The sequence below is a fragment of the Podarcis bocagei genome (genome assembly GCF_964188305.1).
Source record: "Podarcis bocagei genome assembly, chromosome: 2".
NCBI lineage: Eukaryota > Metazoa > Chordata > Lepidosauria > Squamata > Lacertidae > Podarcis > Podarcis bocagei.
In genome coordinates, this window is record NC_138126.1 from 94,924,753 (window position 1) to 94,940,372 (window position 15,620).

General features: G+C 41.5%; 1 protein-coding gene across 4 annotated transcripts in view; it reads left to right on the plus strand.

Annotated features, from left to right (window-relative positions):
* The window catches only part of GAS7 (growth arrest specific 7), a 134,260-nt gene that overhangs the window by 109,362 nt on the left and 9,278 nt on the right, over positions 1–15,620 (plus strand). For all 4 annotated transcript variants that reach the window (XM_081185052.1, XM_081185053.1, XM_081185055.1 and 1 more), the window contains exons 6-13: positions 569–658; positions 2,524–2,639; positions 7,267–7,341; positions 9,654–9,732; positions 12,047–12,175; positions 12,709–12,832; positions 14,580–14,659; positions 15,164–15,262. In XM_081185052.1, coding sequence (XP_081041178.1) covers positions 569–658; positions 2,524–2,639; positions 7,267–7,341; positions 9,654–9,732; positions 12,047–12,175; positions 12,709–12,832; positions 14,580–14,659; positions 15,164–15,262 — 792 coding nt within the window. The remainder of the gene's footprint in view (positions 1–568; positions 659–2,523; positions 2,640–7,266; positions 7,342–9,653; positions 9,733–12,046; positions 12,176–12,708; positions 12,833–14,579; positions 14,660–15,163; positions 15,263–15,620) is intronic.

Genomic DNA, 15,620 nt, shown 5'->3' on the forward strand with positions numbered 1-15,620 from the left:
ACATTTGAGGAATTTCCACAGAGGCAAACATTTTTAGTGAAGTGGTTGCCTTTTGAATTTCATCACTAAAGTGAAATTGCAAGGCAAACATGAAGGTTCCTGTTTAAGAAGGAACATCCAAACAATTTTGAGGGTAGTAAGATTTAAACTGCAATCCTAGCCCCACTTCCCTGACCATAAACCCCATTGGATTCAATGCATGCTTGGACTTGGGCTTAGAAGTAAGTCCAGGTAGACATACCTAGTATTGCGCTTTTAGTCTAACAATAAGTACTGCACATTCTTAGTTTTATCCTCCCTCTTCTTTTAAATAAAAGAAGGAGGCATGCAGGGTTTGATGATCAGAGATCCTGTTTTGCTTAGAGTCTGCTTCCTAGATATTGCAGCGACTTTCAACCACACAAAATCTCTTACATCTGCGTTCTATGACATCTCCTGGTTAAAGCGAGCATTACATTCAGCAAGAACCTAAGCCAGCTGTGTTGCATTTATGCAGCTTTTGTTTACATGCATCCATGTTCCTGAACTGCTTTGCACGTCCAATGTATTCCTCTTTCCTTTTTGTCAGATAAACTGTGTGACGTTCCCCCACCCTGACGCAATGCCAGAGCAGCAGCTGCTGAAACCTTCTGAATGGAGCTACTGCGATTATTTCTGGGTAAGTGAGCAGCCACCCATATGCTCTTTACTGCAGCAACCGGGATTCATACAGTACGTAGCATATTGCTAAAATCTCTGTTGGCAAACATGGTTAAAATCCAAGCTTGGAAGGAGGTGCATAAGATGTTGAAGAAGTTGTTTCCCCACCTCCACAACCTAATTGGATTGCAGCCGTATTACGCAAGACCGGGTGACTACAATGGGCTCCTATGTTGAGTCATATTCTGGGGCTTGTAACCCCAGAAGCCAGCATCATACAAATCTGGGCAGCATGTATGTGCTCAAACACCATCTTCCTGATTTGCTGCCATCCCATCTGGTCCTTCCCTCTACAAATCCATCGTGTTAAAGTATAGCCCAGGCATAGGCAAACTCAGCCCTCCAGATGTTTTGGGACTACAACTCCCATCATCCCTAGCAAGCAGAACCAGTGGTCAGGGATGATGGGAATTGTAGTCTCAAAACATCTGGAGGGCCAAGTTTGCATGTGCCTGGTGTAGCCATTATTCCCCTTTCTTATCTTAAGGAGCAAGACCTTTCCAGAAAGGGGTCTGGGGTCCCCAGGATGCTGGGATGAGCTCTCTTAATAAGTTGATTGTTGATTGGTTAGCCTGGAGAGCTGGATAGTAATAAGGTGGTAATAAATTATCTGAGTATGGACTTTAGTTTTGGATTACAGTATACACCTCCTTTAACGTTTGTAAAAAAATTGGAGTAGATAAGTTTTAGAGAAATAAGAGAATTCCCTGCAACTTCAAATGTAATGATAACTTTAGATGAGAATAGTATAAGGAACAAGATGGCCAAACTACTTACACTGGACAAAACTCACGAGTAATCATCACCTGAGAACCCACAGCCCAATTGGACTGGAGCCCTGTTCTGTAATAAGCATAATTCGGCTCCAACATGATTTGCTTCATTCAGACACAAATGGCTGAAAGGGGAAAGGGAATTTGCAAATATTATATAAGGGTTGGATGTAGTTTTCCTACAACTAGAATATTTGTGGTTGAGGGGCAGGTGTATTATTATTTTTTTTGGTAAACAATAAAATTAGATGATTTAGACTTTCTTGATTAAAAAAATGTGGTTGTCTTCACAAAGAATGAGGGCAGAGGGGAGTTCAATTGAGTTCCATGCATCCGAGGAACCATTTTGTTTTCTCTTTTACATTTCATGTGATATTTCCAAGTGCATGCAAAACGTTAGATATACAGCATCAGAATTCTCTTGCACAACTAGAGGTTGCCAGAAATGCAAATCTTGCAGCACCCACTGTGCAATATTGCCCTGCAGGGATAAAGAAGCAGTAGGGAAACAACAAATAAGTGGGGGAGGGAGAGAATGGATAGAAAAGAGGTAGGAACTGTCCCAGGGAGCAAGGCTTCTGTGGTAGGCCAGGAGGTATTCTGAGTAAGAGTCTGGGGAAGAGAAGCCTATATGCCAGTTTGCAAAAAAATATGTGGCTAGTTCTGACCTTGGTCATTTGTCCCTGCCACAAGCATGGGTTGTTTTCTCCCTTATATTAATACTGTCAATTCCTATTAACACAGAATCTGCTGCTGTTTAACTACCTGTTTCATATATGCCAGAGCAGCCCCTAGTGGCAATGATCTGGTATTTGCTGGAAATTCTGCTAGCTCTATTGAAGTCGTCTTTGAAGCTCCGCTAGCAGCTGTTGTATTTGTTGCATTAGGCAAAAATATCCTGAATAGAATTGCCAGCTTGTGACTTGGGGGCGTTTGAGGTAATTCTTAGCCCACTTTCCGATATCTGCTGCGTGGCGGAGCTGCTAAGTGCTTTGGCACATCTTCTGACGCCTCTAGTGTGGCATATATTCTAACTGCACGTTTCCTTTAGACTGATAAGAAGGATCCTCAAGGAAACAGCACCGTCTCGGGATTTGAAATTCTTCTTCAGAAACAACTGAAAGGAAAGCAAATGCAAAAAGAGATGGCGGAATTTATTCGGGAAAGGTAACTTGGAAATTAACTCCTTCTTTCATTGGTTTCTGTCTCCATTAGTGAGACACCTGCTTCCGTTAGTCCCTTAGTAAATAACTTGCTTTCGCTTGACAATCTTGACAATTGGGAAGGAGAATACTAGCATGAATGGGTTCCTTGGACTGTTCTGTCTTGACTACTTTATATTCCTACAGGCTACCAGCAGTATCTTATTCTCACTTTCATAAGCTCATTTATCTAAAGCTTTGCAAAAATGGTTTATCCAAACATGAACACACGGCAGTTATATTCAGCAAAAGGATCGACAGCTAACAAGTTTTTCAATCGGCATTTTGTATGGGGTTCTGGGCCAAATTCAGCAATTTGTGGCTATGTTAGCACCGTAGAAATGCTCAGTTTTAGAAAAACATACATTCATTTTTGTGAAATTCATGGTAAAATAGTATATGATATCTGCTCTAGATGTTGTGGTTCACACAGAGAAGATGCTGTATGCCTGTAGAGTTACCTGCCCTCCTTCTCATGCTTTCTGACATGCACCTCTGCCCAACACTTATCCACAAGCTTGTGTCACCATGGCAGCAACAGCACTTCATGCTTACAGTATATCTGTCATAGGTGGTTCAAAATAAGTCAAGTGAGTTAGTGTGTATTTCTCAATAAGATGGTTTGAAATATTCAGTGGCTGTAGCTGTTGTTTTTATAAATTCATGAACAGTAAGAAGCTATTGAAGTGATGTACATTAAGGTAATATGGGATACAATACCAAAGATACTGAGTCTGGCACAATTAGTGCCAGCACCATCCGTTAAGAGTTTGGGTGTAATCTTCGACACCTCCCTTTCCATGGAGGCGCAGATTGCAGCTAGAATAAAGGCGGCATTTTTTCATCTCCGCCAAGCTAAGCAGTTGGCTCCTTACCTCTCTCACCCTGACCTAGCCGCTGTGAGCCACGCGACGGTCACCTCGAGACTGGATTATTGTAACTCACTCTACGTGGGGCTGCCCTTGAGACTGACCCAGAAACTCCAGCGGGTGCAGAATGCCGCGGCGAAACTCCTTACGGGGTCCTCGCTGCGGGATCACATTCACCAGGTGCTATAACAGCTGCACTGGCTCCCGGTGGAGTACAGGATCAGGTTTAAGGTGCTGGTTTTAACCTTTAAAGCCCTATACAGCCTAGGACCCTCGTACCTATGGGACCGCCTCTCCTGGTATGTCCCACGGAGGACCTTAGGGTCTTCGAACAAAAACATCTTGGAGGTCCCAGGCCACAGGGAGGTTAGGCTGGCCTCAACCAGAGCCAGGGCTTTTTCGGCTGTGGCCCCGATCTGGTGGAACACTCTGTCACAAGAGACTAGGGCCCTGTGGGACTTGACATCTTTCCGCAGGGCCTGCAAGACAGAACTGTTCCACCAGGCCTTTGACCAAGGCACAGCCTGACCCCCTCCTTTGGTAATCCTCATAGAACTCTAGCCCAATGGTTGCCATTACGGTAATTTGATTCTGAACTGATTTTAGAATGAATTGATTTTAGAATGCTGTGTTTACTTTTACTGTTGTTAGCCACTCTGAGCCCTTCTTCGGCTGGGGAGGGCGGGATATAAATAAAATTTTATTTTATTATTAGTATTAAAAAAATATTCCAGTCAATATTCCAGTAAATGGTCCAGTAAATGACTGGGTCACACTTCAAGGAAAGTCTTATTAAATAAGAAGGCAGTAATAGCCACCCACACATCAAGTAGGTGCCTAATTTCAGCTGGCAACTAATTCCAGAAGGGTCAGTTGATGTGTCTGATCCAGTTTCCCAGCCATACAGTTCTATAGCTTGGATCCTATCTTTCCTTCTGTGAAAGGAACAGAATTCACCCTCATGGAATGGGACTTTTACATCTTCTTCAGCCTGTACCCATCAAAAACCTGCTCCTGGTGATTGGAAATGGTGTGGGAAATGTTGCAAATGGAATAGGGAGACAGTAGAAGTCCCTTATCATACATGAATGGAGGAGCAACTTCTATATGCCCAGAGCTGCTCTTTATAACATTCGCATATATGCCCGGAGTTGCTCTTCTTAAATGGAAGGACTTGAGAGAAGGATCTTAGCAGAAGGTGGGGAGGTGATTTTTTTTTTTTAAAAAAAAATATCCCTATACACACACACACACACACACACACCTGGGACCCCTTCCATGCTATTCCAGAAAGTCCCCCTACCCTCTAGAGTGGATTTTCAGAGTTCACAAGGGCTGTATTGGGAAGGGGGGGATGAGCAAAAATGACTTCTCCTAGTATTTTGCTGCAGGATTGTCCTGTAAACAAACAAACAAAATGCTCACAGGATCTCTATTTTCATCCCCTGTGTCTCCAGAAATCATAAAGCTGGGTTGTCGGATTTAAGAAATTTTGGTTGCAACCTAGCAAGGCATTTAATTTTTTCATATTGTTTGATATTAGTACAATCACTGTATTTACTAAGGGTCCATTTTAATCTTCACTGTAGAGACTTAGGAATCATAGAAGTACAAATCCTCTTGAGTTCTCTCTACTTCACGATCTTCAGTGACTTTAGCACGTCTGGGGGTGGGGATCTTTCCTCACCCCATCCGGTCTGCCTCTGCTCTGCTAGAACATAGTTTAAATAACTCAAAATATATGCAGGACATGAAAGGAGAAGGCGCGCGAGAGAAAGATAAACAGTTATTATTTATAGCTGCTCATTATTTATAACTACTCTTAGAAGAAAAAGAGCACTGTTATAAATAGCTTTCCGAATAATAATAATAATAGGATGGAGATTTACTTCTCTATGGCTTGCAATGGAGAACTGGAACACTGTGTTCCAAGAGTGGACTTTGCCTGGTCAGAGGACAATGAAGGCGCCACTACCATTACCCATTTCAATTGGACAGTGGTGAATTGGTAGGAAAACTTTATCTTGTGCCAGTGGAAAATCTTAAGCATAAGGACAAGTGGGAATCCTTTTGACAGAGTATAGATCATCAACAAATCCACACAGCTCTTGAGCACAGAAAGTAACCTTTGGCACAAAATGGCAAATATATAAATATGTGTCCATAAATACATTACATAGCCATATTGGATATCTTTCATGGAAATGGGAGAGCAGAGGCCATTCATAGCTTTACAAAAGAAACAGGAGTTTATATAGATTGATATCGTTCTCACCTCTTCTTGGAAAATGTCTTTATCAAGGGGGAAACTTGGAAAAGCCCCTTTGATGTGCTGCAGCATGAAAGTCCCCCACCCCCACCCCGCAGTTTTTATCAAATAGTACAACTCTGTTTTTGCTTGACACTGAGATGTTTGGTTTGGTATGGATTGGTTGTTGTTGTTTTAAAAACACACACAATAGCAGTTTATGCACCTGTCTTTTTGTCTTTTCTATGGGTGTATTTGATCCCCTGCTTGGGAGACTATTCACAGCTCCCCACAGTGTTGGGGGTTTTTTTGAGGGGTGTGTGAAGGTATTTCAAATAGATACGATTTTAGTATAGTGCAGAGGTGGCTCCACAGACCAGAGCTGCATCAGCATCTGCCTTGAAAGGTGGATGGGGCTGCCCACCTGTCAGTCACATAATGTAACAAATGACATCAAGTGTTTTGGTCAGAAAAAAGCCTTCCTTTTAGCAGTTCCTTGCTGTTTGTGAGGTGCTTTGAAGCCCTGACTTTGGCAGTTCAAAGAGCAGCCAAACTGAGAAACCTTGGATGCACTCGGTGCTTTTTTTCTGTAGGTACTCAAGGGTACAGAGTATTGGCATCTTCCTTTTTCAAATGTTAAAAGTTTGTTGCAGGGAGGAGTTCTCTCACACATCTAGACCAAGCTGGACTGAGCTCCCCACATATAATCCAATGTATGAGGGGTTCAGTCCAACTTAGCACTGAGTTTGGATGCACAACAGAGTTTCTTGCAAGGGGTGCCTTTGCCTATGGAAATTTCATGGAGGGGATAGTATGGCCAGGAGGAAGAGTGGGGGGAGCCTGAGGATTTGGAGCTAGAGGAGTCTGTGAATGATCCCAGTAGGGTGGAACTGGGGTCTCAAGAAGTGTCTGGTGCCAAGGAAAGGCTAGGAGACCTGGAAGGGGAAGATTCAGACCCTGAGGAAGACCAAGCAGATTGTCAAAGGGCTACTTGTTCATCACACCTTATTTATCAGCCTGTTTGTATTGATGGGGCTATGTAGAACAATGGAATATCTCACTGTGAGGAGTAGCAGAGAAAGATCCTCTTGCAGGTGGATCCTCTTGCATCATAAATACATTTTTTGACTTATTGAAAATTGAAATCTTGCTTTGGCTTCTGGTAAGAGCTGGGCTAGATTCAGCTGTTTTGACAAGTCGGACAGAGCTGTCCAACCTGGTTCCACATGCCAGGGAGGTGGAGCTGCTTTGTTCCGTTACACACAACCTATTCTTTCCATCATCACAGGTATATGGGGTTGGGGTTGAAGACACAAGAATTGACCTGTATTACCTTGGTGAGGATTTTCAATAATGACTACTCGGCTTGTTGGGTTTTGCAAGTTGAATTATACAATGTGTGAAAACATCTATTGTAATGTGAGATACTGTTCTTTTAAATGATGTATTTCTGCTGGTGTTCTTCCTTTCTCCAGGATAAAGATTGAGGAAGAATATGCTAAGAACTTGTCCAAACTATCACAAAACTCGTTGGCTGCCCAGGAAGAAGGGTAAGGTCATATTCTTACCATTGTGTGAGTGGATGAAATCCCATGTAGCTATAAAACCTGTGCCTTTACTTAAATAATTTCTCCGCTCTTTCCTGCTTTCTGTCTGGGATCGACATTGGACCCTGGGCCCATCCTGTCTGGTTTCTTTCTTTGGAAATCAGCACAAGAATGAAAGGTTGTAATTTGTACTCTGAGGGGGAAGAAGGTTGCTCACCTATCCATTGAAAAAATGAAAAGAAAAAAGGTGTATTGATACTTCAGTAATGTGTTAAGTGTTTAGAAGTTAGAAGAGAAAGTAAGGATCCTAGAGAAATGTACCTCTTCTCTTTCCGTGGAAGTTTGAATCCAGCACAGCTGTATAGCAGGCCAGCTGTCAAGTAGCAGCAAGCCATAGTTAATGGCTTATTGAGACAGAGCAGTGCACACTGCCTAATTACTCCTGCTTTGTGCCTCACCAGTTGGAACAACCAGCCATGAATCATTGGCTTGTTGTTAGGTCCAAACTGGGATTCTGTTTTGTTTCTCTTTAATAAACCAGATCAGCAAGCCAACAACAAACAATGGCTTTATGTCGATGAGTAGTCATGGTTTGTTAGAGTGAAACAAACCACATCTCAGGTTCAGGCTTCATGGCTTATTTCTCCCACTAGGGGACAAGCTGGAGTGGAAGCGATTGGGCAATGTACTCTAGCACACTGTTCAGTCCAAATAAGCCTTTAACCATGACTTACTGTTATTTGCAAATGAAGTCAATGAGCCTATATAATGCAGCCTTTTGATACGTTTCATTTTTCTTGCGATGGGGATTTGACCACATGTCCTTTCCAACTCAGAAATGTGATTCGCATTTTATTTTACGTCTTTGCGGTTCCATCCATTCTAGATTCGCCGTGGCATCTGGTGAGGTGGACTCTAGTCTACAAAAATATATCCCAAAATAAATGTTAGCCTTTAAATAAATTTGTTCATCTAAGGAGTCTCTACAGACCCTTTGATGTTTCTTGCCACAGAGTATAATTGAATCGCAAACATCTGATAACTTAGTTTGCTCCCTTAACAAATTCCTTGTTCCTTTTAATGTTTGTGTCCTCCTGGAGGAGAGTATATTGATTGCAGGAATTCACAGTTTATTCGTTTTCTACTCTGGAGGACAAGAGGAATTTTAATGGGGCATGCCTGCATACCAAATAGTGAATTGGGTTTCTGCTTGGATGCATTCAATTCCTGGTTCCAAAAGAGATGTAGGCAAAATAATTCCTGTCTTGTACAAATACTTTGGATTTCAGCATGTCCTTCTATAGTATTAAGATGGCTTTCAGACACTGTACGTTTCTTATGATTCAGTGGCTATGGAACTTATTTAATTTTTGTGATATGGGGGGGGGGACATGTAGCAAGGCAGATTAACTTTCTTTGTCACCTGGCATTCATTAGATTTATATCCTGTCTTTTTCAATGATGAAACTCGTGTAAACTTCCAGCTCATTGCCTAAACTGATAGCCATTATGTTATTATTCCCTCCGCTAGACTAATTCTCACAAGTTATTGGACACTTTGCTTGGAGGAGCTACTAAGAGTTTGGAAGACATGTTTGAAAAGGCTATTAAAAGAAATCACATTGTTTATTTTCTGTCACCTGAGAAAATTAATTCAATTCTCTGTGTTGTCATGGGCTCATTTCAATTGTTTGACATTTTGAGGCTTAAGAAACAAACAAACAACTCATCCAAACGGCTCCTCATTAGGTAAAACCTTCCTAAATGTAATTGGAGTCTGATGGGAGACACTCTGGATCTAATCAACATTTTATGGCTACTCTACATATTATGCTTCAATTTATGGTTAAGCTATCCCTTTTGGTATTTAAAAAGTATCAAATTACACACTCGAATCAGTAGCTGAAGAAGTCATTAGTTACCTCTGCTGAATTATTATAACTACAAGTAAGAGCACAGGTAGAGAGGTTGCTAGTTTGTCTCAAATGAATGGTAATTATGAGCCTAAACAGCACTAAGGGATTGTGAGCGTAATTTATTCCAGGGGGTGGATGGGGGAAATGGGATGAGATTTTGCTGAAAATAATTATGCTCATCTTCCTTCCCCCGAATGTGAATCTGAACATGAGTCTAGAGAGAAAAATTATGTAAGATAATTTACATTTTTTGTCTTTTGAGTTCAGCTCTCTGAAATGCCGCTGTTCCCATTATGTGTAGTATTTGGAATGCTACTGCTAACAGAAACGTACGTTTGTAATGATGAGAATTGGATGCTAATGAATGAGTAAATTTCTTACCCCTCACATATGTTTCAGGACGCTTGGAGAGTCTTGGTCTCAGCTGAAGAAAAGCCTGGCTGATGAAGCAGAGGTTCACCTCAAGTTTTCCTCCAAGGTAATCACTTCATAAGGAATCTTCTGTGTGGGGTTGAGACCAGCAGAACATGTTTTCTGAAAACTGGGGTGCAGTTTTACATAAAAGCTGCATTTGCGGGATTTTCATGGGTAAACTGGATAAGATGTCTGGGGAACAGAAGGATCCCAGTGAGTTGCTTTTCCCCAAAATCAGAAGCTATTTAAGCAAATGACTGTTGTGGCCCTCTAATGCTGGATGATAGGAAGCTGCCTTCCATCAGGACAGACTGTTGTTTAGTCTGGCTGGCAGTGGTCTGTTACATAATCTGTTCTGTGATCCTTTTTTTAAGTGGGGATGCCTAGGTTTGAACTTTGAACCTTCTGCACTCAAAGCATGTCCTCTGCCATTGATCTGTGGTCCCTTCATTGATTCCTAAGAAAGCACCATATGCAAACTTTAGGCATGAACCAGCCAAAGTTGTTGTTGTTGTGGTGGTGGTGGTGGTTATTATTATTATTGTTGTTGTTATTATTGTTATTATTATTATTAAATGTTTTCCGTTTTCAAAAGGTTACAAATACACATCTTACAGTCTTGTACTTCCAATACAAATACATGTCAGACCCCCCCCTTTTGTGGTTTCTTATTTAAATTTTTAACACTGTATTTTCCACTTTACTCCATTTTTAAATTGTTCTACAATTAATCTTACTTATACTTTTAACTTCTTGATTTAAGTTAACCCTACCAATGCTTTTAGTTGCATACCATGATTTTTCAAATATTCCACAAATATTCCCCACTCCTTAATAATAATAAAAATTTATCTTGGTTTCTTAGCACACCTGTTAATTTTGCCATTTCAGCGTAATCCATCAGTTTAGTTAACCACTCTTCCTTAGTCGGAACAGCATCCTCTTTCCATATCTGGGCAAATACCATTCTTGAACCAGTCCTATGAGTCAAGTCCATGGGAAAGATTAAAGCATTAAAATAGTGAAATTTGAAAGCTTTTATCATTGAATTGCTCTTCCAATTAAAAACAATAAACAGCCTTATTCAAAGGTTAGCAGCTTAGAAATAAGCAGAAAAATAGGTTAGCACATTGTGGAATTATCACTTAATGGGTGCATATCCTCTGATAGAAACAAGTTCTGCAGATAACTTTTTCCCATTTTCATCTGATAAATGTGCCAGTTTCCTTGGAATCACAATGCTCAAGGCTGCAAGCTCAGTTAATGTGGGTGGAGTTTAGTGTATGGGTTGTGTGATTACTGCATAATATGTGTGCTGGGGCGGTATTCAGTTTGAAAATCTGGGATGGGTAGAAATTAACTACCTTCAATGCTATCACAGCACTGCTTTAGAAAGAAAACTATTAGTTCAAGTGACCTTTTTTCATCAGTCCATGCCTGGAAGGAATCCACAGCAGTCCCAAGACTATTGATTCAGCTGAGTAACTGCCCTTCTCATGATCAAGTTGTTAAGAGATTAGACAGCAGACAAATTTTGCCTGCTTCATGGTTTCAATTGTTGCAGACATGTTGAAATATACACTGAGTCAGTGTTTGGCTGGTTATGTAGTACACATGCATCTAAGTCATGACTTGGGGTGGAAATGTCCTTCCCCTGATTGCCTTTTTCGTTCCTGCAGTTGGTTGAGACAGAATAGGTCTGCTTTGCAGACAGTACTGATGTCGTTGTGTTTGAGAGCCAAAACAGATGTGACTGGGAAATGCATGGTCAAATCTCCCAGCTCTTTTCTCTCTGTTAAATTGGGATGTGCAGCATTTTGACTGGCACACCGTTGCTGAGGGTAAAGGCTATTTAACACCTTATTTTTTGGATTCCCCACCCCCACCCCACCTGCACTTGCTAGTCCTGTTGGGGGAAATACAATACTGTTACAAGCATCTGTCTTTTTCTCTGAGGGGGGATAATAGCAGTTTCAAGGAGGAGATTTCAATCAGGAATACAGAACTTGGAGACAGGGCTAAAAATACTTTCTCCCCCGGTGCTGTTACTATTCCAATTGATGTCTGAAGTATAGTGCTCCTGGCATCCTGGAATCACCAGATGCTGCGGATAAGAAAATATTTTTAATTGTAATTGGGTTTTTAATTTTTTTTCTAAATTGTTCCATTATGGATGGCCAGCATGGACTCCTTCAGAAGGATGGGTGGGATTTAACTTGAATGAATAAACGGACAAAAAAATAAAAATAGAGTGTGTCACCCACACTACTCAAACTGGGAGTTTCCAAAGTTGAAAGAATTGTGGTCAAAATAGAGGTGTATCAATTATCAGCCTGTTAGTCCTTCCTCAACCAAATTCCCCTTGCCTTTTGTTTCAGCTCCAGGCAGAGGTGGAGAAACCCCTTCTCAACTTCCGAGAAAACTTCAAGAAAGACATGAAGAAGTATGACCATCACATTGCTGATCTGAGGAAGCAGCTGGTTAGCCGGTATGCATCGGTGGAAAAGGTAAGCCAAAGCAGTCAGATGAGTTCATTTAAGGGGGTCAGTGGGCTGCCTGAAGGTTAGGGATAACTTGGCAATTCCACCTTCAGAAACAGACGACAATAGCTTATGTTTCTTCCCCGGCCAAATCTATTTTGGTTTGAAGAAACAAGTGCATGTAGTTCATGCAGCAACTTTTTAGCATGCCCTATATTAAGCCAAAGTAGCTGACTTCTCAGACAAACATAGTGTTGCTATTAATATTATTAAATGTTCTTTGCTCCAGCATTCCTAATGATTTAACAGTTGCCGCATCTGAAGAACTACTCTGAAGAGCACCTTTAATCTTCCCTGTGGTGCTAAAACTATCACACAGAAGAGGAAGAATCTCTGTGTCTCATGGTTCATGTTCCAGGTTCATGGCCTCCAACAAGGGCATATGTTCCATATTGCAGTGATTAATTCTGAAAGGAGGGGAGGGATATGAGAAAGAGGAGGCAAATGGGTATTGTTTTTCTGCTGAGGAGGAATTCATGGTCATTTCTTTTTGTTTCAAGGCCCGAAAAGCATTATCGGAGAGGCAAAAGGATTTAGAGATGAAAACACAGCAGTTGGAGATAAAACTCAGCAACAAGACAGAAGAGGAAATTAAGAAGGCTAGGCGGAAGTCCACCCAAGCTGGTAAGTGAGGATAACGTGTGTTAAGAAGACAAGGAACAGTGGTGTAAAAAGAAAGTTAGGTGGAACAAAGTCCCTGCTGTTTTAGCTAAGGAGAAAACTTAAGTTCGGGAAGCATTGTTTTGTGAGAGGATAAAGAGAGCACAAATGCTGACTGGCTCACTCCACTTCCCCAATGTGATGCCCTCCAGATGTTGTTGGACTACAACTTCCATCAGTCCTAGCCAGAATGGCTAATAGCCAAGGATGATAACAGTTGTGTTCCAACAGCATCTGATGGACACCAGGTTGAGGAAGGCTGACTAACTCCCCAAATCTTAACATTTGGTGTTGATCAGGACTGAATTCATAACAGTTCCTTCCTTCTGGTTATATCACAAATATTTACTACAGACACCCCAAAGTTTAGGTGCTATTGATAAGTTCCAGGATTTAGCTTATTCCACGCCCCGCCCCCCCCCCCAACATACATCTGAAAGACAAGAGGAGGAAAAGTATGTAGAGCAATTAAGGAAAAGTGACCAATTATGCAGGTCTTTGTAATGCTGGAAGAGTCAGACAGGAGTTTAGTATATCAAATTGTCAACACTCCTTGAAGCTGGTTAGTTCAGTGATGTGACTTTCTGTGATTAAATTTGTCCATTTCCTCTCTGTTTCCTTGTATTAAATATGTGACTAGCAGAAAGTAGTGCTGGAGGTGCTCTCTACATTCAACACTTCGTGATTCCATGTAAATTGCATTTTATAAAATACATACTCTCCGATTTGTACACTAGATGGCAGGAGAGATATTCACTACTACTTGGCTCAAAAACCTTGTTTAAAAAAATCATATGATTTAAAAACAGCATTAGCCTGGGTCTGCTTCTGCATTTGTTCTACTCGAAAACAATATTTGGGGTCTCAGGTAGTAGCAGCATTAGAATGATCCATGCTGAAACTGATAAGAGAAGCAGCTTTTCCTGCTGCTTACCAGTATGCTGCAACGTGAGGGTAGCAGTGAGGGCTAGGCAGGGGCGCTTGATTGGCTCTGCTCATATGACATCATTGCTGCCCTGCTGCACCTCCGCACCATTCTGGTACATGGCAGCAATTCTGCTGCAAGGAGATCAGGTATATGGTGCTCCCTGACAGCTACTCCTGGCCAGGAAAGGGAGTTTAACAAAGGGAAGCTATAAAACAAGCATGGATTGCCCATTTGACATAGCAAATAAATATCCAAAGCTTGGGGCAAAAACTCCATTTTGTTTCCTCACTGAACTGTACTTTTGTTTCTCAGTCCAATGAAATTGAAATTTCAAGAAGTGGGAAACAATATTTTTCCCTTTGTTCCATGACACAGTTTCTGAATATTTTGATGACTCTTGGCCTCAGTGGCCAGGGAGACTTGGGGAGATTTCCTTGAAGGGAGAGGAGGACACACCTGGGAGGTAGGAAATCAATGGACTGGTTTGTTTCTCAGTGTTTGTCTTACAAACATGCTCCATTGTGAGGCATGCTGTCCAGCTGGATGAGCCCGCGGTATTTGTTTGAGAACTGTGTTTCACTCCTATTAATAAGGATGGAGAGATCACCATTCACTTCTCTCCTAATGGGTTTGATTTAGCTACACTACATTCTCTTCGTTCTTAACACCTTGCATGTAGAAACTTGTAGATAACTGCACTTTCACTTCTAAGTACCCTTTAGAGCGAGTGAGTGGGCTTGCAAAAAAAAAGTTACTCACTGTTCTTTGCTTTGTGTGTTGCAGGAGATGACCTCATGCGCTGTGTGGATCTGTATAATCAAGCCCAGTCAAAGTGGTTTGAAGAAATGGTGACCACCTCTCTGGTATGTCATGTTGGGTCTCTCCATGTTATGTTTGCAAAACTTCAGTGATAAGTGCCCATCTGGTAAACGTTATCAAAAGTTCAGCCCATGCCTGATCTTGCCACAACATTCTCAGGTCCAACTCTGGACGGCTTCCAGCATATATTAAAACATAGTAAAACATTAAACCTTAAAAAGCTATCTTGGCAAATTCAGCATACATTGTGTACGCAACAGTTTTCCTGGTCTGTGCATCGTTACAGTGGCCCCTGCATTCTGAGAGGGCTCATTAGAGACTATCGATTGCGTATTCATAGTAGGAGCTGTGGTAGCAGGTAAAGCCCTCATCTGCTTCAGCTCTTGTTTGATCCATGTTCTCATTTCAGATGGATTCTTTAGAGAACAATAGTGAAGTTCTTAGTCACTAAGAAATTCACATAAAGCAATCTCACCTTTCATTTGATGTTCAAGTATACTGCCTTATCCCCCATCTTTTAATGAAAATCTTTTATTGTTTCCTTTCAGGAGCTTGAGAGGCTAGAGGTGGAGAGAGTGGAGATGATTCGGCAGCACCTTTGTCAATATACACAGTTGCGGCACGAGACAGATATGTTCAACCAAAGCGTGAGTTTGCTTGGCCTTTTCTCCTTTCTGAAACAGTATTTCAGCAGGCCCTTGTAAACCTTAGAGCCTTAGAGTTGCACTGAGCCCGCCAAACTCTTGCCCTCCAGTGTAGACAACGGCAGAAGTACCACAGCTGACTTGAAAAAACAAACGATTAAAACGCATTGGCCTCCTTGATGTAATATCTGTGGTCTGCTCTTCTTTCAAAATGGTATCCTTGGAATAGCTCAAGGCCTAGTTGGAAATGTTGTCTGAGCACAGTGAGGAAACAAATCTGAAGAACTGGGAGAAGGAGGTGGAGAAGTGGTTCAGTTTTGCTAGGGGGTCTCATTAGGCATTCCTTTGTGCTCTTATGGTA